The following is a 23,492-nucleotide window of genomic DNA, read 5'->3' on the forward strand; positions in this document are numbered from 1 at the left end:
CAAAATGTCTAGCTTCGCTGTTCTTGCTCGCAGGGCTCTATGGCTAAAGTCTTGATCAGCTGATGTTACTTCCAAGTCCAAGCTCCTATCCATTTTTGGTCCTGGTCTGATGGAGATCATTTCTGAGATTACAGGTGGAAAGGGGTCTTTTCTACTTCAGGACAAGAACAATTCTAATTTTTGTTCCTTTCGTAACTTCAAAGGACAAAAATCCACCTCTTCCTCCTCCAAGCTGGAGCAGTCCAAGTCCTCTTGGAGATCCAGCCCTTGGAATAAGGGGAAGCAGTCAAAGAAGCCTTCATCAGAGGCTAAATCAGCATAAAGGATCCGCCCCCGGTTCGGTATTGGATCAAGTGGGGGCAGACTTTCCTTTATTGTCAATGGGTATGCGATGTCACAGATCCTTGGGCTGTGGACATAGTATCTCAGGGTTACAAAATAGGTTTCAAGACTTGTCCTCCCAGGGGCAGATTTATCCTCCCAAGATTCTTATTTCCTCCATCCAAATCTAGTTTCTCTGAAGCTGACTGCTTGGAGATTGAACGCTTAGTTATGGCCAAGCGTGGGTTTTCTGAGTCGGTCATTGCTACCATGCAGCTCGCAAACCAGTTACTCGTAAATTTTACCATAAGGTATGGCGCAAATACCTATATTGGTGTGAATCGAAGGGTTTCTCTTGGAGCAGGGTCAGGATCCTTAGAATTTTTTCTTTTCTCCAGAGGGGTCTGGAGAAGGGTTTGTCAGTCAGTTCTCTGATGGGTCAGATGTCTGTTCCAGATGTTCAATCTTTTTTTCAGGCCCTGGTCAGACTCAGGCCTGTGTTTAAACCCGTTGCTCCTCCTTGGAGCTTAAACCTTGTTCTTGAGCCAATCCATTCTGTAGATATAAAGTTGTTATCTTTGAAGATTTTGTTCCTTGTTGCTACTTTCTCTGCTTGCAGAGTTTCTGAACTCTCGACTCTACAGTGTAATTCCCCTTACCTTATTTTTCATGTGGATAAGGCGGTCCTTAGTACTAAATTGTTTTTTTTTCCCTAAAGTGGTGTCGGATCGAAACATTAATCAGGAAATTGTTTTTCCTTCTTTTTGTCCTAATACTTCTCATAAGGAATGTCTTTTGCATAACTTGGATGTTGTGCGTGCTCTAACATTTTACCTACAGGCTACTAAATATTTTTGTCAGTCTTCTGCCCTGTTTGTTTGTTTGTTTCTCTGGAAAGGGGTCAGAAGACCACTTCTACTTCTCTTTGCCTCTGGTTGAGAAGTATGATTTGTTTTGCTTATGAGACTGCTGGACAGCAGCCTCCTGAGAGAATTACGGCTCATTCTACTAGGGCTGTCGCCTCTTCTTGGGATTTCAAAAATGAAGCTTCTGTGGAACAGATTTGCAAGGTGGCAACATGGTCCTCTCTGCATACTTTTTTCAAATTCTACAAATGTCATACTTTTGCCTCAGCTGAGGCTTCTTTTGGGAGAAAGATTCTTCAAGTGGTGGTGCCTTCTGTTTAGGTGATCCTGCCTTTTTTCCCTCCTTGTTCATCCCGTGTCCTCTAGCTTGGGTATTTATTCCCACTAGTAATTGGAATGATGTTGTGGACTCTCCATGCCTTAGGAAAGAAAAGAAAAGTTATGCTTATCTGATAAATTTACTCTTTCCGGGCATGGAGAGTCCACGACCCCACCCTTAAATAGATTTTTTTTTTTCTTAAACCTCAGGCACCTCTATACCTTTGTGTTATCTTCTTTTTCCATTTCCCTTTGGTTGAATGACTGGGGGTTATGGAGAAGGAAAGTGACACTTAACAGCTTTGCGGTGTGCTTTTTGCCTTCTCCTGCTGACCAGGAGTGAATATCCCACTAGTAATTGGAATGATGTTGTGGACTCTCCATGCCCGGAAAGAAATACATTTATCAGGTAAGCATACATTTTTCTTTTTTTTTCCCCAAAATTAAATACAGGAAAATGGGTCAAAATAAATAATGAAAGTATGTTTTAATTTGTTTCTATTTTACATGTTCCTTTAGTCTTTTAGATACCAGGTTTTCTATACATATTTACAGTGGTCTGGTATGCTTTGGTCCCGGTCACTTTGAACATATTATTATGTCCAGTACTTACAGATATTAAGATGCTGAAAGAGGGGAATAGTTAGGTCCAGTCATGTTGTCTTACCCATGAGCGTTTTGATGGTTGTTTACCATTCTTTTAATAATATATTTTTGCTCCCAATTCAGGTTGGTAAAAGGAGACCCAGCTTCGTTACTGCCCATCATCAGTTATGCATTTAATTGCTACTCCACAAACGTTACTGAAATTCTAGTTTCCATGGATATAGAGCTTACAGGAAAGAGCGACCTGAGGTTCATTGATGCAGTTTATAAGGTAGATGCATTGTTTGTGAGCCAGTTGAAAAAAATGAGCAGTTACTTATATTGAAGTTTCTGGGTTGTACTGTTTATTGGGGACCTAAAACAAAGGGCATCCTCCAGACATACTGAAGGTATTAAGGGACATTATATAAAAAATAATAATAAGAAGAACTTAAAAGCATATGAAAGAGCAACAATCAGGCATTAAAGGTTTGAAGATACATTGAAAATGAGCTGGTAAGGAAACATCGAGCTCTATTAGTAGATAAACCCATTATTTTATGAAGGACAGGAATAATCATTTTTCACAAGACAAAAGCATGTTATATATTTTTAAAAATATTCTATTTTAGATTTACCAAAGAAAATAACAAAGTTTAATGTTCCTTTAAAGGATAATTTTAGTTAAAAAAAAAAATAATAATCATTAAAAAAAATAAATAAATGACATGCTCTAATCTGTTAAAGCATGTCATTTTAGTACTATCATCCCTAGACTACTGTGTGTTAAATCCCCACAAAGGGGATACACACACATTAGAAATACAGCTTGGCACTTGCAGAGCACTGCTGGTCCCGATTGGAAACTGCCTCTGATCCAGTCAGCAGCGCTAGTCTCATGACTCAGATGTTGAACTAGCGCTGCTGATTGGATCAGCACTGCTGTTCCTGAGCGGTATTTTAACTGTGTTGAACCCCTTTGCGCGGGTTTTACACACAGAAGTCTAGGGTTGATAGTCTTAAAATGACATGCTCTAACAGATTCGAGAATATCATTTTTTAAACTACCACGAGTGGGGCACCGCAGAAATAGATTTGAAGAGTTACCGATGCAGAGGAAAAAAAGGTTATTTTAATTTTTTTGTAAAAAATTTGACTAATTTGCAGCAAACTGGGTACTGGCAAACAGATGCCAGTACCTAAGAATGGGGCAAATAGGTAGAGGGGGAGGGTTAGAGAGCTGTTTGAGGGGATCAGGGAGGTTGTGGATCCAACACTGCAGAATATTTTTAAAAAAATATTATTTCTCTTGTTAAGTGTATCCAGTCCACGGATCATCCATTACTTGTGGGATATTCTCCTTCCCAACAGGAAGTTGCAAGAGGATCACCCACAGCAGAGCTGCTATATAGCTCCTCCCCTAACTGTCATATCCAGTCATTCTCTTGCAAGCCTCAACCAAGATGGAGGTCGTAAGAGGAGTGTGGTGTTTTATACTTAGTTTATTCTTCAATCAAAAGTTTGTTATTTTTAAATGGTGCCGGAGTCTACTGTTTATCTCAGGCAGTATTTAGAAGAAGAATCTGCCTGCGTTTTCTATCATCTTAGCAGAAGTAACTAAGATCCATGGCTTTTATCACATATTCTGAGCAGTGAGGTAACTTCAGGGAGGGAATGGCGTGCAGGTTTTCCTGCAATAAGGTATGTGCAGTTAATATTTTTCTAGGGATGGAATTTGCTAGAAAATGCTGCTGATACCGAACTAATGTAAGTAAAGCCTTAAATGCAGTTATAGCGACTGGTATCAGGCTTATTAATAGAGATACATACTCTTCTAAAAATGTAATATAAAACGTTTGCTGGCATGTTTAATCGTTTTTATATGTATTTGGTGATAAAACTTATTGGGGCCTAGTTTTTTTTTTCCACATGGCTGGCTTGAATTTTGCCTAGTAACAGTTTCCTTAGGCTTTCCACTGTTGTAATATGAGTGGGAGGGGCCTTTTCTCCAACATAGGTGTGTCCGGTCCACGGCGTCATCCTTACTTGTGGGATATTCTCTTCCCCAACAGGAAATGGCAAAGAGCCCAGCAAAGCTGGTCACATGATCCCTCCTAGGCTCCGCCTTCCCCAGTCATTCTCTTTGCCGTTGCACAGGCAACATCTCCACGGAGATGGCTTAGAGTTTTTTGGTGTTTAAATGTAGTTTTTATTCTTCAATCAAGAGTTTGTTATTTTAAAATAGTGCTGGTATGTACTATTTACTCTGAAACAGAAAAGAGATGAAGATTTCTGTTTGTAAGAGGAAAATGATTTTAGCAACCGTTACTAAAATCGATGGCTGTTTCCACACAGGACTGTTGAGAGGAATTAACTTCAGTTGGGGGAAACAGTGAGCAGACTTTTGCTGCTTGAGGTATGACACATTTCTAACAAGACTTGGTAATGCTGGAAGCTGTCATTTTCCCTATGGGATCCGGTAAGCCATTTTTATTAAATAAGAATAAAGGGCTTCACAAGGGCTTTAAAGACTGGTAGACATTTTTCTGGGCTAAAACGATTGATTTATAAGCATTTTTAATAGTTTATAGCTTTGAGGAGTTATTTTATTCTTGGGAATTATGTTAAAGAAACGGCAGGCACTGTATTGGACACCTTTTTCACTGGGGGCCTTCTCTAATCATAGGCAGAGCCTCATTTTCGCGCCACTAATGCGCAGTTGTTTTTGGGAAGCAAGGCATGCAGATGCATGTGTGAGGAGCTCAGATACATAGAAAAAGCTTACTGAAGGCGTCATTTGGTATCGTATTCCCCTCTGGGCTTGGTTGGGTCTCAGCAAAGCAGATACCAGGGACTGTATAGGGGTTAAATATAAAAACGGCTCCGGTTCCGTTATTTTAAGAGTTAAAGCTTTCAAATTTGGTGTGCAATACTTTTAAGGCTTTAAGACACTGTGGTGAAATTTTGGTGAATTTTGAACGATTCCTTCATACTTTTTCACATATTCAGTAATAAAGTGTGTTCAGTTTAAAATTTAAAGTGACAGTAACGGTTTTATTTTAAAACGTTTTTTGTTCTTTGTTATCAAGTTTATGCCTGTTTAACAAGCCAAGGTTCCTTCTCATTTAAATAGATGTGATGTATGTGACAAACAATTTAGAGAAAATGATGCCCAAGATGATTCCTCAAGTGAGGGGAGTAAGCATGGTACTGCATCATCCCCTCCTTCGTCTACGCCAGTCTTGCCCACACAGGAGGCCCCTAGTACATCTAGTGCGCCAATACTCCTTACTATGCAACAATTAACGGCTGTAATGGATAATTCTATCAAAAACATTTTAGCCAAAATGCCCACTTATCAGCGAAAGCGCGACTGCTCTGTTTTAGAAAATACTGAAGAGCATGAGGACGCTGATGATAATGGTTCTGACATGCCCCTACACCAGTCTGAGGGGGCCAGGGAGGTTTTGTCTGAGGGAGAAATTTCAGATTCAGGGAAAATTTCTCTACAAGCTGAACCTGATGTGATTACATTCAAATTTAAATTGGAACATCTCCGCGCTCTGCTTAAGGAGGTGTTGTCTACTCTGGATGATTGTGACAATTTGGTCATTCCAGAGAAATTATGTAAGATGGACAAGTTCCTAGAGGTCCCGGGGCCCCCCGAAGCTTTTCCTATACCCAAGCGGGTGGCGGACATTGTAAACAAAGAATGGGAAAGGCCCGGCATACCTTTTGTCCCTCCCCCTATATTTAAGAAATTGTTTCCTATGGTCGACCCCAGAAAGGACTTATGGCAGACAGTCCCCAAGGTCGAGGGGGCGGTTTCTACTCTAAACAAACGCACTACTATCCCTATAGAAGATAGTTGTGCTTTCAAAGATCCTATGGATAAAAAATTAGAGGGTTTGCTTAAAAAGATGTTTGTTCAGCAAGGTTACCTTCTACAACCAATTTCATGCATTGTTCCTGTCACTACAGCAGCGTGTTTCTGGTTCGATGAACTAGAAAAGTCGCTCGATAAAGATTCTTCTTATGAGGAGATTATGGACAGAGTTCACGCTCTTAAATTGGCTAACTCTTTTACTTTAGACGCCACTTTGCAATTAGCTAGATTAGCGGCGAAAAATTCAGGGTTTGCTATTGTGGCGCGCAGAGCGCTTTGGCTAAAATCTTGGTCAGCGGATGGGTCTTCCAAGAACAAATTGCTTAACATACCTTTCAAGGGGAAAACGCTGTTTGGCCCTGACTTGAAAGAGATTATTTCAGATATCACTGGGGGTAAGGGCCACGCCCTTCCTCAGGATAGGTCTTTTAAGGCTAAAAATAAACCAAATTTTCGTCCCTTTCGCAGAAACGGACCAGCCTCAAGTTCTACATCCTCTAAGCAAGAGGGTAATACTTCTCAAACCAAGCCAGCCTGGAGGCCAATGCAAGGCTGGAACAAAGGTAAGCAGGCCAAGAAACCTGCCACTGCTACCAAGACAGCATGAGATGTTGGCCCCCGATCCGGGACCGGATCTGGTGGGGGGCAGACTTTCTCTCTTCGCTCAGGCTTGGGCAAGAGATGTTCTGGATCCTTGGGCGCTAGAAATAGTCTCCCAAGGTTATCTTCTGGAATTCAAGGAGCTACCCCCAAGGGGGAGGTTCCACAGGTCTCAATTGTCTTCAGACCACATAAAAAGACAGGCATTCTTACATTGTGTAGAAGACCTGTTAAAAATGGGAGTGATTCATCCGGTTCCATTAGGAGAACAAGGGATGGGATTCTACTCCAATCTGTTCATAGTTCCCAAAAAAGAGGGAACATTCAGACCAATCTTAGATCTCAAGATCCTAAACAAATTTCTCAAGGTTCCATCGTTCAAAATGGAAACCATTCGGACAATTCTTCCTACCATCCAGGAAGGTCAATTCATGACCACGGTGGATTTAAAGGATGCGTATCTACATATTCCTATCCACAAGGAACATCATCGGTTCCTAAGGTTCGCCTTTCTGGACAAGCATTACCAGTTTGTGGCACTTCCATTCGGATTAGCCACTGCTCCAAGAATTTTCACAAAGGTACTAGGGTCCCTTCTAGCGGTGCTAAGACCAAGGGGCATTGCAGTAGTACCTTACTTGGACGACATACTGATTCAAGCGTCGTCTCTACCACAAGCAAAGGCTCATAAGGACATTGTCCTGGCCTTTCTCAGATCTCACGGGTGGAAAGTGAACGTAGAAAAAAGTTCTCTATCTCCGTCAACAAGAGTTCCCTTCTTGGGAACAATAATAGACTCCTTAGAAATGAGGATTTTTCTGACAGAGGCCAGAAAATCAAAACTTCTAAGCTCTTGTCAAGTACTTCATTCTGTTCTTCTTCCTTCCATAGCGCAGTGCATGGAAGTAATAGGTTTGATGGTCGCGGCAATGGACATAGTTCCTTTTGCGCGAATTCATCTAAGACCATTACAACTGTGCATGCTCAGTCAGTGGAATGGGGATTATACAGACTTGTCTCCGACGATACAAGTAGATCAGAGGACCAGAGATTCACTCCGTTGGTGGCTGACCCTGGACAACCTGTCACAAGGGATGAGCTTCCGCAGACCAGAGTGGGTCATTGTCACGACCGACGCCAGTCTGGTGGGCTGGGGCGCGGTCTGGGAACCCCTGAAAGCTCAGGGTCTTTGGTCTCGGGAAGAATCTCTTCTCCCGATAAATATTCTGGAACTGAGAGCGATATTCAATGCTCTCAAGGCTTGGCCTCAGCTAGCAAAGGCCAAATTCATACGGTTTCAATCAGACAACATGACGACTGTTGCGTATATCAACCATCAGGGGGGAACAAGGAGTTCCCTGGCGATGGAAGAAGTGACCAAAATAATTCAATGGGCGGAGACTCACTCCTGCCACTTGTCTGCAATCCACATCCCAGGAGTGGAAAATTGGGAAGCGGATTTTCTGAGTCGTCAGACATTTCATCCGGGGGAGTGGGAACTCCATCCGGAAATCTTTGCCCAAATAATTCAATTGTGGGGCATTCCAGATATGGATCTGATGGCGTCTCGTCAGAACTTCAAGGTTCCTTGCTACGGGTCCAGATCCAGGGATCCCAAGGCGACTCTAGTGGATGCACTAGTAGCACCTTGGAGCTTCAACCTAGCTTATGTGTTCCCACCGTTTCCTCTCATTCCCAGGCTTGTAGCCAGGATCAAACAGGAGAGGGTATCGGTGATCTTGATAGCTCCTGCGTGGCCACGCAGGACTTGGTATGCAGATCTGGTGAATGTCATCGGCTCCACCATGGAAGCTACCTTTGAGACAGGACCTTCTTGTTCAAGGTCCGTTCGAACATCCGAATCTGGCCTCACTCCAACTGACTGCTTGGAGATTGAACGCTTGATTTTATCAAAGCGAGGGTTCTCAGATTCTGTCATTGATACTCTTGTTCAGGCCAGAAAGCCTGTAACTAGAAAAATCTACCATAAAATATGGAAAAAATATATCTGTTGGTGTGAATCTAAAGGATTCCCATGGAACAAGATAAAAATTCCTAAGATTCTATCCTTTCTTCAAGAAGGTTTGGAGAAAGGATTATCTGCAAGTTCTTTGAAGGGACAGATTTCTGCTTTATCTGTTTTACTTCACAAAAAGCTGGCGGCTGTGCCAGATGTTCAAGCTTTTGTTCAGGCTCTGGTTAGAATCAAGCCTGTTTACAAACCTTTGACTCCTCCTTGGAGTCTTAATTTAGTTCTTTCAGTTCTTCAGGGGGTTCCGTTTGAACCCCTACATTCCGTTGATATCAAGTTATTATCTTGGAAAGTTTTGTTTTTGGTTGCAATTTCTTCTGCTAGAAGAGTTTCAGAGTTATCTGCTCTGCAGTGTTCTCCTCCTTATCTGGTGTTCCATGCAGATAAGGTGGTTTTGCGTACTAAGCCTGGTTTTCTTCCGAAAGTTGTTTCTAACAAAAATATTAACCAGGAGATAGTCGTGCCTTCTTTGTGTCCGAATCCAGTTTCAAAGAAGGAACGTTTGTTGCACAATTTGGATGTAGTTCGTGCTCTAAAATTCTATTTAGAGGCTACAAAGGATTTCAGACAAACATCTTCCTTGTTTGTTGTTTATTCTGGTAAAAGGAGAGGTCAAAAAGCGACTTCTACCTCTCTCTCTTTTTGGCTTAAAAGCATCATCAGATTGGCTTATGAGACTGCCGGACGGCAGCCTCCTGAAAGAATCACAGCTCATTCCACTAGGGCCGTGGCTTCCACATGGGCCTTTAAGAACGAGGCTTCTGTTGATCAGATATGTAAGGCAGCGACTTGGTCTTCACTGCACACTTTTACTAAATTTTACAAATTTGATACTTTTGCTTCTTCTGAGGCTATTTTTGGGAGAAAGGTTTTGCGTGCCGTGGTGCCTTCCATCTAGGTGACCTGATTTGCTCCCTCCCATCATCCGTGTCCTAAAGCTTTGGTATTGGTTCCCACAAGTAAGGATGACGCCGTGGACCGGACACACCTATGTTGGAGAAAACAGAATTTATGTTTACCTGATAAATTGCTTTCTCCAACGGTGTGTCCGGTCCACGGCCCGCCCTGGTTTTTTAATCAGGTCTGATGATTTATTTTCTCTAACTACAGTCACCACGGTATCATATGATTTCTCCTATGCAAATATTCCTACTTTACGTCGGTCGAATGACTGGGGAAGGCGGAGCCTAGGAGGGATCATGTGACCAGCTTTGCTGGGCTCTTTGCCATTTCCTGTTGGGGAAGAGAATATCCCACAAGTAAGGATGACGCCGTGGACCGGACACACCGTTGGAGAAAGCAATTTATCAGGTAAACATAAATTCTGTTTTTTAGTGCTTTTCTGTGCAGATAAAAATACTGACAGAGACATTCAGCTTCCCTCTGCATGATCCAGGACATCTCTGGAGGGCTCAAAAGGCTTCAAAGTCGTTTTTGAAGGAGGTAAAAAGCCACAGTAGAGCTGTTGCAGTTGTGACTGTTTGAGAAAAAAAAAAAAAAAAGTTTTTGTCTTTTATTATTCAGTTTTGGGTATTAAGGGGTTAATCATCCATTTGCAAGTGGGTGCAATGCTCTGCTAACTTTTTACATACACTGTAAAAATGTTGTTAGTGTAACTGCCTTTTTTCACTGTTATTTCAAATTTTGACAAAATTTGTGTTTCTTAAAGGTGCAGTAACGTTTTTTATATTGCTTGTAAACTTGTTTAAAGTGTTTTCCAAGCTTGCTAGTCTCATTGCTAGTCTGTTTAAACATGTCTGATACAGAGGAAACTACTTGTTCATTATGTTTGAAAGCCATGGTGGAGCCCCATAGGAGAATGTGTACTAAATGTATTGATTTCACCTTAAACAGTAAAGATCAGTCTTTAACTATAAAAGAAATATCACCAGAAGATTCTGACAAGGGAGTAGTTATGCCGACTAACTCTCCCCACGTGTCAGACCCTTCGCCTCCCGCTCATGGGATGCACGCTAATATGGCGCCAATTACATCAGGGACGCCCATAGCGATTACCTTGCAGGACATGGCTGCAATCATGAATAATACCCTGTCAGAGGTATTATCCAGGTTGCCTGAATTAAGAGGCAAGCGCAATTGCTCTGGGGTTAGGAGAAATACAGAGCGCGCAGATGCTGTAAGGGCCATGTCAGATACTGCGTCACAATATGCAGATCATGAGGACGGAGAGCTTCAGTCTGTGGGTGACATCTCTGATTCGGGGAAACCTGATTCAGCGATTTCTAATTTTAAATTTAAGCTTGAGAACCTCCGTGTGTTTCTTGGGGAGGTATTAGCTGCTCTGAATGACTGTAACACAGTTGCAGTACCAGAGAAATTGTGTAGGCTGGATAAATACTATGCGGTACCGGTGTGTACTGATGTTTTTCCTATGCCTAAAAGGCTTACAGAAATTATTAGCAAGGAGTGGGATAGACCGGGGGTGCCTTTTTCCCCACCTCCTATATTTAGAAAAATGTTTCCAATAGACGCCACTACACGGGACTTATGGCAGACTGTCCCTAAGGTGTAGGGAGCAGTTTCTACTTTAGCAAAGCGTACTACTATCCTGGTTGAGGACAGTTGTGCTTTTTCAGATCCAATGGATAAAAAATTGGAGGGTTACCTTAAGAAAATGTTTATTCAACAAGGTTTTATTTTACAGCCCCTTGCATGCATTGCGCCTGTCACGGCCGCGGCGGCATTCTGGTTTGAGGCCCTGGAAGAGGCCATCCATACAGCTCCATTGACTGAAATTATTGACAAGCTTAGAACACTTAAGCTAGCTTACTCATTTGTTTCTGATGCCATTGTTCATTTGACTAAACTAACGGCTAAGAATTCCGGATTCGCCATCCAAGCGCGTAGAGCGCTATGGCTTAAATCCTGGTCAGCTGACGTGACTTCGAAGTCTAAATTACTCAACATTCCTTTCAAGGGGCAGACCTTATTCGGGCCTGGTTTGAAGGAAATTATTGCTGACATTACTGGAGGTAAGGGTCACACCCTTCCTCAGGACAGGGCCAAAGCAAAGGCCAAACAGTCTAATTTTCGTGCCTTTCGAAATTTTAAGGCAGGTGCAGCATCAACTTCCTCCGCTTCAAAACAGGAGGGAACTTTTGCTCAATCTAAGTAGGCCTGGAAACCTAACCAGTCCTGGAACAAAGGCAAGCAGGCCAGAAAGCCTGCTGCTGCCTCTAAGACAGCATGAAGGAACGGCCCCCTATCCGGCGACGGATCTAGTAGGGGGCAGACTTTCTCTCTTCGCCCAGGCGTGGGCAAGAGATGTTCAGGATCCCTGGGCGTTGGAGATCATATCTCAGGGATATCTTCTGGACTTCAAAGCTTCCCCTCCACAAGGGAGATTTCATCTTTCAAGGCTATCTGCAAATCAGATAAAGAAAGAGGCATTCCTATGCTGTGTGCAAGACCTCCTAGTTATGGGAGTGATCCATCCAGTTCTGCGGACGGAACACGGACAGGGTTTTTATTCAAATCTGTTTGTGGTTCCCAAAAAAGAGGGAACCTTCAGACCAATTTTGGATCTAAAGATCTTAAACAAATTCCTCAGAGTTATTCGGACCATCCTACCCATGATCCAAGAAGGTCAGTACATGACCACAGTGGACTTAAAGGATGCCTACCTTCACATACCGATTCACAAAGATCATCATCGGTTTCTAAGGTTTGCCTTTCTAGACAGGCATTACCAATTTGTAACTCTTCCCTTCGGGTTGGCTACAGCCCCGAGAATCTTTACAAAGGTTCTGGGCTCACTTCTGGTGGTTCTAAAACCACGAGGCATAGCGGTGGCTCCGTATCTAGACGACATCCTGATACAGGCGTCAAGCTTTCAAGTTGCCAAGTCTCATACAGAGATAGTTCTGGCATTTCTGAGGTCGCACGGGTGGAAAGTGAACGAGGAAAAAGAGTTCTCTATCCCCACTCACAAGAGTCTCCTTCTTAGGGACTCTTATAGATTCTGTAGAAATGAAAATTTACCTGACGGAGTCCAGGTTATCAAAACTTCTAAATGCTTGCCGTGTTCTTCACTCCATTCCGCGCCCTTCGGTAGCTCAGTGTATGGAGGTAATCGGCTTAATGGTAGCGGCAATGGACATAGTGCCATTTGCGCGCCTTCATCTCAGACCGCTGCAATTATGCATGCTGAGTCAGTGGAATGGGGATTACACAGATTTGTCCCCTCTGCTAAATCTGGATCAAGAGACCAGATATTCTCTTCTCTGGTGGTTGTCTCTGGTACACCTGTCCAAGGGTATGACCTTTCGCAGGCCAGATTGGACAATTGTAACAACAGATGCCAGCCTTCTAGGTTGGGGTGCAGTCTGGAATTCCCTGAAGGCACAGGGATCGTGGACTCAGGAGGAGAAACTCCTTCCAATAAATATTCTGGAGTTAAGAGCGATATTCATTGCTCTTCTGGCTTGGCCTCAGTTAGCAACACTGAGGTTCATCAGATTTCAGTCGGACAACATCACGACTGTGGCTTACATCAACCATCAAGGGGGAACCAGGAGTTCCCTAGTGATGTTAGAAGTCTCAAAAATAATTCGCTGGGCAGAGTACCACTCTTGCCACCTGTCAGCAATCCATATCCCAGGCGTGGAGAACTGGGAGGCGGATTTTCTAAGTCGTCAGACTTTCCATCCGGGGGAGTGGGAACTCCATCCGGAGGTGTTTGCTCAGTTGATTCATCGTTGGGGCAAACCAGAGTTGGATCTCATGGCGTCTCGCCAGAACGCCAAGCTTCCTTGTTACGGATCCAGGTCCAGGGACCCAGAAGCGACGCTGATAGATGCGCTAGCAGCGCCTTGGTTCTTCAACCTGGCTTATGTGTTTCCTCTGCTCCCTCGACTGATTGCCAAAATCAAACAGGAGAGAGCATCAGTGATTCTGATAGCACCTGCGTGGCCACGCAGGACTTGGTATGCAGACCTAGTGGACATGTCATCCTTTCCACCATGGACTCTGCCCCTAAGACAGGACTTTCTGATACAAGGTCCTTTCAATCATCCAAATCTAATTTCTCTGAGACTGACTGCATGGAGATTGAACGCTTGATTCTATCAAAGCGTGGCTTCTCCGAGTCAGTCATTGATACTTTAATACAGGCACGAAAGCCTGTTACCAGGAAAATCTACCACAAGATATGGAGTAAATATCTTTATTGGTGTGAATCCAAGACTTACTCATGGAGTAAAGTTAGGATTCCTAGAATATTGTCTTTTCTCCAAGAGGGCTTGGACAAAGGATTATCAGCTAGTTCCTTAAAGAGACAGATTTCTGCTCTGTCTATTCTTTTGCACAAGCGTCTGGCAGAGGTTCCAGACGTCCAGGCATTTTGCCAGGCTTTGGTTAGATTTAAGCCTGTGTTTAAACCTGTTGCTCCCCCGTGGAGCTTAAACTTGGTTCTTAAAGTTCTTCAAGGAGTTCCGTTTGAACCCCTTCATTCCATTGATATTAAACTTTTATCTTGGAAAGTTCTGTTTTTGATGGCTATTTCCTCGGCTCGGAGAGTCTCTGAGCTATCTGCCTTACAATGTGATTCTCCCTATCTGATTTTTCATGCAGATAAGGTAGTTCTGCGTACCAAACCTGGGTTTTTACCTAAGGTGGTATCTAACAAGAATATCAATCAAGAGATTGTTGTTCCATCGTTGTGCCCTAATCCTTCTTCAAAGAAGGAACGTCTTTTACATAATCTGGAAGTAGTCCGTGCCTTGAAGTTTTACTTAAAAGCTACTAAGGATTTTCGTCAAACATCTTTCCTGTTTGTCGTTTACTCTGGACAGAGGAGAGGTCAAAAAGCTTCGGCAACCTCTCTTTCCTTTTGGCTTCGGACCGTAATAAGCCTAGCCTATGAGACTGCTGGACAGCAGCCCCCTGAAAGGATTACAGCTCATTCTACTAGAGCTGTGGCTTCCACCTGGGCCTTCAAAAATGAGGCCTCTGTTGAACAGATTTGCAAGGCTGCGACTTGGTCTTTGCTTCACACTTTTTCAAAATTTTACAAATTTGATACTTTTGCTTCTTCGGAGGCTGTGTTTGGGAGAAAGGTTCTTCAGGCAGTGGTTCCTTCCGCTTAATCCTGCCTTGTCCCTCCCATCATCCGTGTACTTTAGCTTTGGTATTGGTATCCCACAAGTAATGGATGATCCGTGGACTGGATACACTTAACAAGAGAAAACATAATTTATGCTTACCTGATAAATTTATTTCTCTTGTAGTGTATCCAGTCCATGGCCCGCCCTGTCCTTTTAAGGCAGGTCTAAATTTTAATTAAACTACTGTCACCACTGCACCCTATGGTTTCTCCTTTCTATGTTTTCGGTCGAATGACTGGATATGACAGTTGGGGGAGGAGCTATATAGCAGCTCTGCTGTGGGTGATCCTCTTGCAACTTCCTGTTGGGAAGGAGAATATCCCACAATTAATGGATGATCCGTGGACTGGATACACTACAAGAGAAATAAATTGATCAGGTAAGCATAAATTATGTTTTTAGTACTGGCAGACTTTCTGCCAGTAGTTAAGATGGCGGTGACAATTGTGATGTGGGGGAGGGAAGAGAGCTGTTTGAGAGGGGTCAGGGAGAGATCAGGGGGTGGGATGTGTCATGTGGGAGGCTGATCTCTACACTAAAGCTAAAATTAACCCTACAAGCTACCTAATTAACCCCTTCACTGCTGGGCATAATACAAGTGTGGTGCGCAGCGGCATTTAGCGGCCTTCTAATTACCAAAAATCAATGCCAAAGCCATATATGTCTGCTATTTCTGAACAAAGGGGGTCCCAGAGAAGCATTTACAACCATGTGTGCCATGATTGCACTAACTGTTTGTAAATAATTTCAGTTAGAAACCCAAAGTTTGTGAAAAAGTGAACGATTTTTTTTAATTTGATCGCATTTGGCTGTTAAATGGTGGCGTGACATATATACCAAAATGGGCCTAGATCAATACTTTGGATTGTCTACTAAAAAAATATATATGGTTTTGATGGGTAAATATAAAAAAGGCTCTATTTCTGTTTAAATGTAGTGATGGCAAAAACGCTAAAAAAATGCTCTGGTCTAAAATGCACGGTCCTTAAGGGGTTAAGCAAGCTTTAGCTTTGTCCAATTATCTCTGTTGTGCGATTCAGGCAATAAGTTACTGACAGTTATGGTTTTCTGCGCTCCTGCTTGTGTGATTTAGTCAGCGCGGCTTGGGGGTATGTTTTGACAGTGCAAGGGGTATGTTTGAGCAGCACTGCCCCTCAGCTCTTCGGTAATGAGAGCGTTAACTTTTCCCGCCACGCTTGCTGTTTTGCATGCTTTTCCTTACCTCTCATGCTGCTCGTGGCCATTATTCGATCTAGACGTAATAATCTCTCCTCCAGTGAAGATGTTAGGGGGGTAAGATACTTTACAACAGTAGTGTGGAGAGCATTTATCCATGGGATTTATTATACCTTGCCTCATTTCACCTTATCTAGGTGAATTTTTGGGTATTTTTTTTTATTTGAACATAGGAACCTAAATGTAATTGAACACAATTGATTTTACCTGCCTTATCACTGTATGTCTGGCTAGTGCTGTCCCACTTATACAGAAGGTTAAAGTAATGGTAAATCCTAATGTTTGTGAAACGCAAAATTTTACCAGTGCTATAGGGGACTTTCAGTCATGAAATATGAAAAAACTTCATGCTGAAAGTACCTTTTATTTGCTCCGGCTGCCCATGGCAAAACTATTTTCCAAATGAGGTGACATTATCACCTCTAATCCAATAGCGTACTAGGCATACTGCTTAATGCTGATCGGCTACTAGGGATATTTAATACCTCATTGAAAAAATAGTGTTTTGCCGTGGGCTCCACATAAACTTGCAAGCAAATAAAGGTGCTTTCAGCATAATTTTTTTTTTTTAAAACTTCATGATTGAAAGTCTCCTTTATTTATAGCACTGGTAAATCCTAGCCATTCAAAAACGCTAGGATTTACCCTCGCTTTATCTCAACTGGACTAATGTTTTTCTACGCTAATTGTGTTGAATTTCTCTGTGTTACTTCTGTACTTTGTACCATGGAGCAGACTGGAACTGTCCCTGCGAGGTTAGACCTTTTTTAGAGGGGAGGTCTACTAATAATTGTGTGCTTTGAAAATTTGCTACTATCTGCCTTCCAGCTCTGCTTTTGCAGCGCTTGTCTAAATTGTGTATTGCACCCTCATACGAGAACTGCTGCTTTCCCAAAGGTGGTATGTCCTCCTTTAGTTGGTACTTCTCAGAGAGGCTCTGGACTTTTTTTTTTTTTTTTGTCACCAGGTTTTAAGGACTATCTAAGGTCCACTTTTTCTGAGGTTTTAACGGCTATCCCGTCTTCAAGTAAGTGTAAACTTATTTCATCTAATTCGTCTGATAGAGGTGATTTACACAATATGTATGCTTCTGCCAAGTTAGTTCATGTTTTAGACACTGAGGCTTCTGACTCCCTCAGAGTTCAAGTCAGCTGTAGGTATCACTTGTGGTGTTAGTGCAGCATCTCTTTTGTGCGATTCTGTATGTAAATTGGTTTCATATGATTCTGCATTAGAACGTATACAGGAACGTTTTAATTTTTGAGATTAGATAATGCCTTCGTTTATGTCTACCATAGACTTGAAGAATGCTTAGCTTCACATCCCTAATCACAGGGAGCATCATCAGTTTCTTTGGTTTGCTATTCAGGGCAGACATTTACCAGTTTGTAGCCCTTACTTTTAGATTAGCAACAGCTCCTAGGACTTGTACCAAGGTTCTTAGGACATTGCTGTCTTTTATCAGATATCAGGGTAATTGCTGTAACACCGTACGTGGACAATATTTTGTTTCAGGTGCCATCTTTGCCTTTAGCGATTGCTCATACAAAAAAACTATTAGAGTTTCTAAGCAATGATGGCTGGAAAGTAAATTGTTGCAAAGAGTTCTCTGATTCCTCCCGCAAGAGTTTCCTTCTTGGGTGTGATTATAGATTCTGTTACCATGAGGCTGTACTTGACAGATCAGACAAGCTTTAGTCAGCCTGTTGAAAACTTTAGTCTGCAGCTCTTGCTTCAGTGGCTCAGTGTATGGAAGTATTGGGTCTGATGTTTGCAACGTCAGACGCCATTCCATTTGGAGGTTTCACCTTCGTCCTCTTCAGCTCTGCATGTTAAGACAGTGTAATGGTGACTACACCAACCCATCTCCTTAGTTAATTTGGTTGGATCCATTGGTCAGGCAGTCCCTTTGTTGGTAGACATCAAACAATCCTGTGTCTCAGGAAATGTCTTGTCTTCATCCATCCTGGGAAATAATTGCCACGGACACAAGTCTCTCAGGCTTGGGCACTGTCTGGGGACTTTTGAAGATTTTATGGAGTTTGGCCTCTTCAAGAGGTGAGGTTACCAATCAATATATTACAACTTCACATTATCTTCCGGGTGCTTCAGACTTGGCCTCTAAGCATTTAAGTTTAATTTATTGGTTTTAATCTGACAACATCACTGCAATAGCCTATATCAATCATCAGGGAGATACCCGCAGTTCCCTGCTAATGAAGAAGGTATCTTGGGCAGAAACCCATCAGTGTATGATTTCGGCAAATCTACATTTCCGGAGTCTGCAATTGGGAAGTGCACTTCTAGAATCTTCAAGCCCTTCATTCAGGGTAAATTGTCCCTCATTCAGGACATTTTCGACCAGTTGGTTCAAAGTTGGGGCCTTCCAGAGATAGACCTGATGGTGTCTTGTCTGAATCACAAGCTATCCAAATATGGAGCAAGGTTCAGAGACCGGCAAGCAGAACTGACGACACATAAGCCGTTCCTTGGCCATTTCTTCTAGATTATCTTTTCCCACCAATTCTTCTTCTGAAGGCAATTGCTCGAATGAAACAGGAACACACTTTGGCAATTCTAATAACTCCTGCATGGCCACGCAGGACTTAATATGCCATCTGATTCAAATGTCCAGTGTTCCACCGCTGTGTCTTCCTCAACCTCCAGATCTGTTGTCTCAAGGACATTGGTGTGTCATTCCTTTTAGAATTAATCAAATTCTTTGATTTCTGCAGGATGGCATCTGCTTTCTTAGCTTCTTGGCTAAAAGGTTTTATTCATAAAGCTCACTTTACGCATTATAGCTCATTTAATTCATACTTCGTACTTCCTTGACTTTTAAAACATTTTAGTAGATCAGATTTGCAGGGCACCAACTTGGTCATCATTACATACTTTTACCAAGTTTTATAATTTTGTTTTCCTCAGCTGAGGCAGCTTTTGGATGGAAGGTTCTTAAGGCTGTTGTTCCTGGTAAATAGGCGTTTGCCTTTTCCATTTTTTTTTCTTACCCTTTTTTCGTAGACTCCTCTGCATCTTTGGTATTCCCAACAGTAAGGAATCGTGGACTCTCTCCACCTTAGGAAAGAAAACATAATTTATTCTTACGTGATAAATTAATTTCTTTCTTGGTGGTGAGAGTCCACAAGCCTGCTCGATGATTTATTTTTATTTTTTTCCTGGTTGTTGGCAGTTCTAGTTTGCACCTTTTACCCTACTTGTCTTCCCTACTTTCTGTTTCTTGGCTATACAATAGATTGGGAGGTACAGGGAAGTCGGAGGGATGGATTAGAAAGCTCTTGGTGTAGGGTGTCTCTTAATCCAGGTGAGGAATTGTGGACTCTCACCACAAGAAAAAAATGAATGTATCAGGTAAAGAATATTTTTTCTCCAACATTGGTGTGTCCGGTCCACGGCGTCATCCATTACTTGTGGGAAAATGTTCTCCCCCACAGGGAAAGGCAAGGAGAGCACACAGCAAGAGCTGTCCATATAGCTCCCCCTCTGGCTCCGCACCCCAGTCATTCTCCTTGCCACTCTGAACAAGTAGCATCTACCACAGGGATGGCGAGGAGTTTGTGGTGTTAGTTGTAGTTTTGTATTCTTCTATCAAGAGTTTGTTATTTTAAAATAGTGCTGGCTTGTACTATTTACTCTATAACAGAAAAGTGATGAAGATTTCTGTTTAAGAGGGCTATGATTTTAGCACAAGTAACTAAAATCCATTACTGTTACCACGCAGGACTGTTGAAACAAGAGAACTTCAGTTGGGGGTAACAGTTTGCAGACTCATCTGCTTCAGGTATGACTAGTCTCCTAACAACACAGGCTAATGCTAGATGACAGTCATTTTTCTCCTCAGGGGAAACGGTAAGCCATTTTTCTTTCACCTCAGCAAAAAAGATAACAGGCTTCCCCTTTTTGTTTTTTATGCTGGTAGACACTGTTAGGGGATAAATCGATTGGTTTTTATTACAATATTATACCATTTGAAATATTTTATAAGCTCACATACACTTGGGAACGTTTTTTATTGATCTGGCTTGTTTTAGACACCTAAATCTAGTCAGGAAGGCCCCTTCACTCTAGTGTGCTGAGGGAGGAAGCCTCATTTTGGCACTTCAGCTGTGCAGTTGAATTTCAAGGCAGTGCATGCAAATTCATGTGAGAGGGTCCTGTGGTTCAGAAAGTGACTCCAAAAGGCTTTTTTCTGTGAATGGTGACCCCTAAGGAAGGTAAAAAGCTGCAGCAAGGCTGTAGCTGGGATTGTGGTGTATAAAAACGGTTAAATCCAACAATTAGCTCCGGTTTGCTTGTTTTAAGAGCTAGAGTCTCCATATTTGCTGTGCAATACTTTCTAAGCATTAAGACACTGGGGTCCAAATTTCAGAAAAATCGGATATTGCCTTCATAGTTTTTTGAACATTCAGAAATAAATGTGTCATTTTATTATTTAAAGAGACAGTAACGTTTTTGTTTAAAATCGTTTTTATTGCATTGTTTGCCTGCCTAAATCTGTTTAACATGTCTGTTCCATCAGATAAACTATGTTCTGTGTGTATATGTGGTTCCCCCTTCGAGTGTTTGTGATAATTGCGCCATAGCGTCCAAACAAAATCAGGACAGCTCTGTTATTTTTCATAATGTTGCCCAAGATGATTTATCTAATGAAGGTAGTGGGGATAGCTCTACATCCTCTCCTTCTGTGTCTACACCAGCTTTGCCCGCGCAGGCGACACCTAGCGCGCCAGTGCTTATTTCTATGCAACAATTATCAGCAGTAGTGGATAATTCTATAGCAAATCTTTTATCCAAACTGCCAGTTTTTCAGAGAAAGCGTGATTGTTCAGTTTTAAATACAGATAAAAAGGATGAACAATCAGACGCTGACGATGCCTTATCTATTTTACCCTCACATCAATCGGAATTGGCTGTGAGGGAAGGGCTGTCTGAGGGTGAAATTTCAGACTCAGGAAAAATTTCTCAACAGGCAGAACCTGATCTAGTGGCATTTAAGTTTAAGCTAGAACATCTCCGCGCTTTGCTTAAGGAGTTATTAGCTACTCTGGATGACTGTGATTCCATGGTAGTACCAGAGAAGTTGTGCAAATTGGACAAATTTTTAGAGGTCCCAGTGCACGACGACGCTTTTCCAATACCTAAGAGGGTAGCAAACATAGTGGAAAAGGAGTGGGAGAAGCCAGGTGTACCCTTTGCCCCACCTCCTATATTTAAGAAAATGTTTCCCATAGTAGACCCTAGAAGGGACGCATGGCAAACGGTCCCGAAGGTTGAGGGAGCTGTTTCAACACTAGCGAAGCGCACAACTATTCCTATAGAGGACAGCTGCGCTTTCAAAGATCCTATGGATAAAAAATTGGAAGGATTGCTTAAAAAGATTTTTGTTCAGCAAGGGTTTATCCTTCAACCAGCTACGTGTGTTATTACTGTCACTTCAGCAGCGTCCTTTTGGTTCGAAGAACTAGAATGGTCGCTCCAGAAAGAGACTTCCTATGAAGAAGTCATGGACAGAATTCACGCATTAAAGTTAGCTAATTCCTTTATATTGGATGCCGCCTTTCAAATAACAAAATTGGCGGCGAAAAACTCAGGTTTTGCTATAGTAGCGCGGAGGGCGCTTTGGCTAAAATCCTGGTCGGCAGACGTGTCGTCCAAGACTAAGTTACTGAATATTCCTTTCAAGGGTAAGACCCTTTTTGGGCCGGAACTGAAGGAAATTATTTCAGACATCACTGGGGGTAAGGGCCATGCCCTCCCACAGGATAGGCCTTTTAAGGCTAAGAACAAGTCTAATTTTCATTCCTTTCGCAATTTCAGGAATGGACCGGCTAATAACTCCACTGCCGCTAGACAAGAAGGTAACGCGGCCCAGCCCAAACCCGCTTGGAAGCCCATGCAAGGCTGGAACAAGGGTAAACAAACCAAGAAACCTGCTGCTGCTACCAAGACAGCATGAAGGGGTAGCCCCCGATCCGGGACCGGATCTGGTAGGGGGCAGACTATCTCTCTTCGCTCAGGCTTGGGCAAGAGATGTTCTGGATCCCTGGGCACTAGAGATAGTTTCCAAGGGATACCTGTTAGAATTCAAGGGACTTCCTCCAAAGGGAAGGTTCCACCTGTCTCGCTTATCTTCAGACCAGATAAAGAAACAGGCATTCTTACATTGTGCAAGAGACCTATCAAAGATGGGAGTGATAAACCCAGTCCCCTCCGGGGAACAAGGTCTAGGGTTTTACTCAAACCTGTTTGTGGTTCCCAAAAAAGAGGGAACTTTCAGGCCAATTCTGGATTTAAAGATATTAAACAAGTTCCTCAGAGTTCCATCCTTCAAGATGGAAACCATTCGGACAATCTTACCAACAATCCAGCAGGGTCAATTTTTGACTACCATGGATATGAAGGATGCGTATCTGCATATCCCAATCCACAAATCTCATCATCAGTTCCTGAGGTTCGCCTTTCTGGACAAACATTACCAGTTTGTGGCTCTTCCATTCGGTTTAGCCACCGCTCCCAGAATTTTCACAAAGGTGCTAGGGTCCCTTCTAGCGGTCCTAAGACCGAGGGGCATCGCTGTAGCACCTTATCTAGACGACATCCTAATCCAAGCGTCGTCTCTTTCCAAAGCGAGGGCTCATACAGACATTGTGTTGGCTTTTCTCAGATCTCACGGGTGGAAAGTGAACATAGAAAAAAGTTCACTGTCACCGTCCACAAGGGTTCCTTTTCTGGGAACAATAATAGATTCTGTGGAAATGAAGATCTTTCTCACAGACGTCAGAAAGACAAAGCTTCTAAAAGCTTGTCGAGTTCTTCACTCTATTCCTCAACCCTCCATAGCTCAATGCATGGAAGTAATAGGACAAATGGTCGCAGCAATGGATGTGGTTCCTTTTGCTCGAATTCATCTAAGACCATTACAGCTGTGCATGCTCAATCAGTGGAATGGGGACTATACAGACTTGTCTCCCCAAATTCAAGTAGACCAGGTAACCAGGAACTCGCTTCTCTGGTGGTTGACCCAGGATCACCTGTCTCAGGGAATGAGTTTCCGCAGACCGGAGTGGGTCATCGTCACGACCGACGCCAGCCTCTTGGGGTGGGGCGCGGTCTGGGACTCTCTGAAAGCTCAGGGCCTATGGTCGCGGGAAGAGTCGCTTCTCCCGATTAACATTTTGGAACTAAGAGCTATATTCAATGCGCTCCTGGCTTGGCCTCAGCTAGCGGAAGCCAGGTTCATAAGATTTCAGTCGGACAACATAACGACTGTTGCGTACATCAATCATCAGGGGGGAACAAAGAGTTCCCTAGCGATGAAGGAAGTAACCAAGATAATCCAATGGGCAGAGAATCACTCCTGCCATCTATCTGCTATTCACATCCCAGGAGTAGACAACTGGGAGGCGGACTATTTGAGTCGTCAGACTTTCCATCCGGGGGAGTGGGAACTCCATCCGGAGGTCTTTGCTCAGTTAACCCAATTATGGGGCATTCCAGACATG

At 42.8% G+C, this 23,492-nt stretch overlaps 1 protein-coding gene across 3 annotated transcripts in view; it reads left to right on the forward strand.

Annotated features, from left to right (window-relative positions):
- CEP44 (centrosomal protein 44) overlaps window positions 1–23,492 on the forward strand; it is a 245,139-nt gene that overhangs the window by 35,182 nt on the left and 186,465 nt on the right. For all 3 annotated transcript variants that reach the window (XM_053703837.1, XM_053703839.1, XM_053703838.1), the window contains exon 3: window positions 2,235–2,382. In XM_053703837.1, the coding sequence (XP_053559812.1) occupies window positions 2,235–2,382 (148 nt within the window). The remainder of the gene's footprint in view (window positions 1–2,234; window positions 2,383–23,492) is intronic.

This window comes from Bombina bombina, chromosome 2 (genome assembly GCF_027579735.1).
Source record: "Bombina bombina isolate aBomBom1 chromosome 2, aBomBom1.pri, whole genome shotgun sequence".
NCBI classification, from domain to species: domain Eukaryota; kingdom Metazoa; phylum Chordata; class Amphibia; order Anura; family Bombinatoridae; genus Bombina; species Bombina bombina.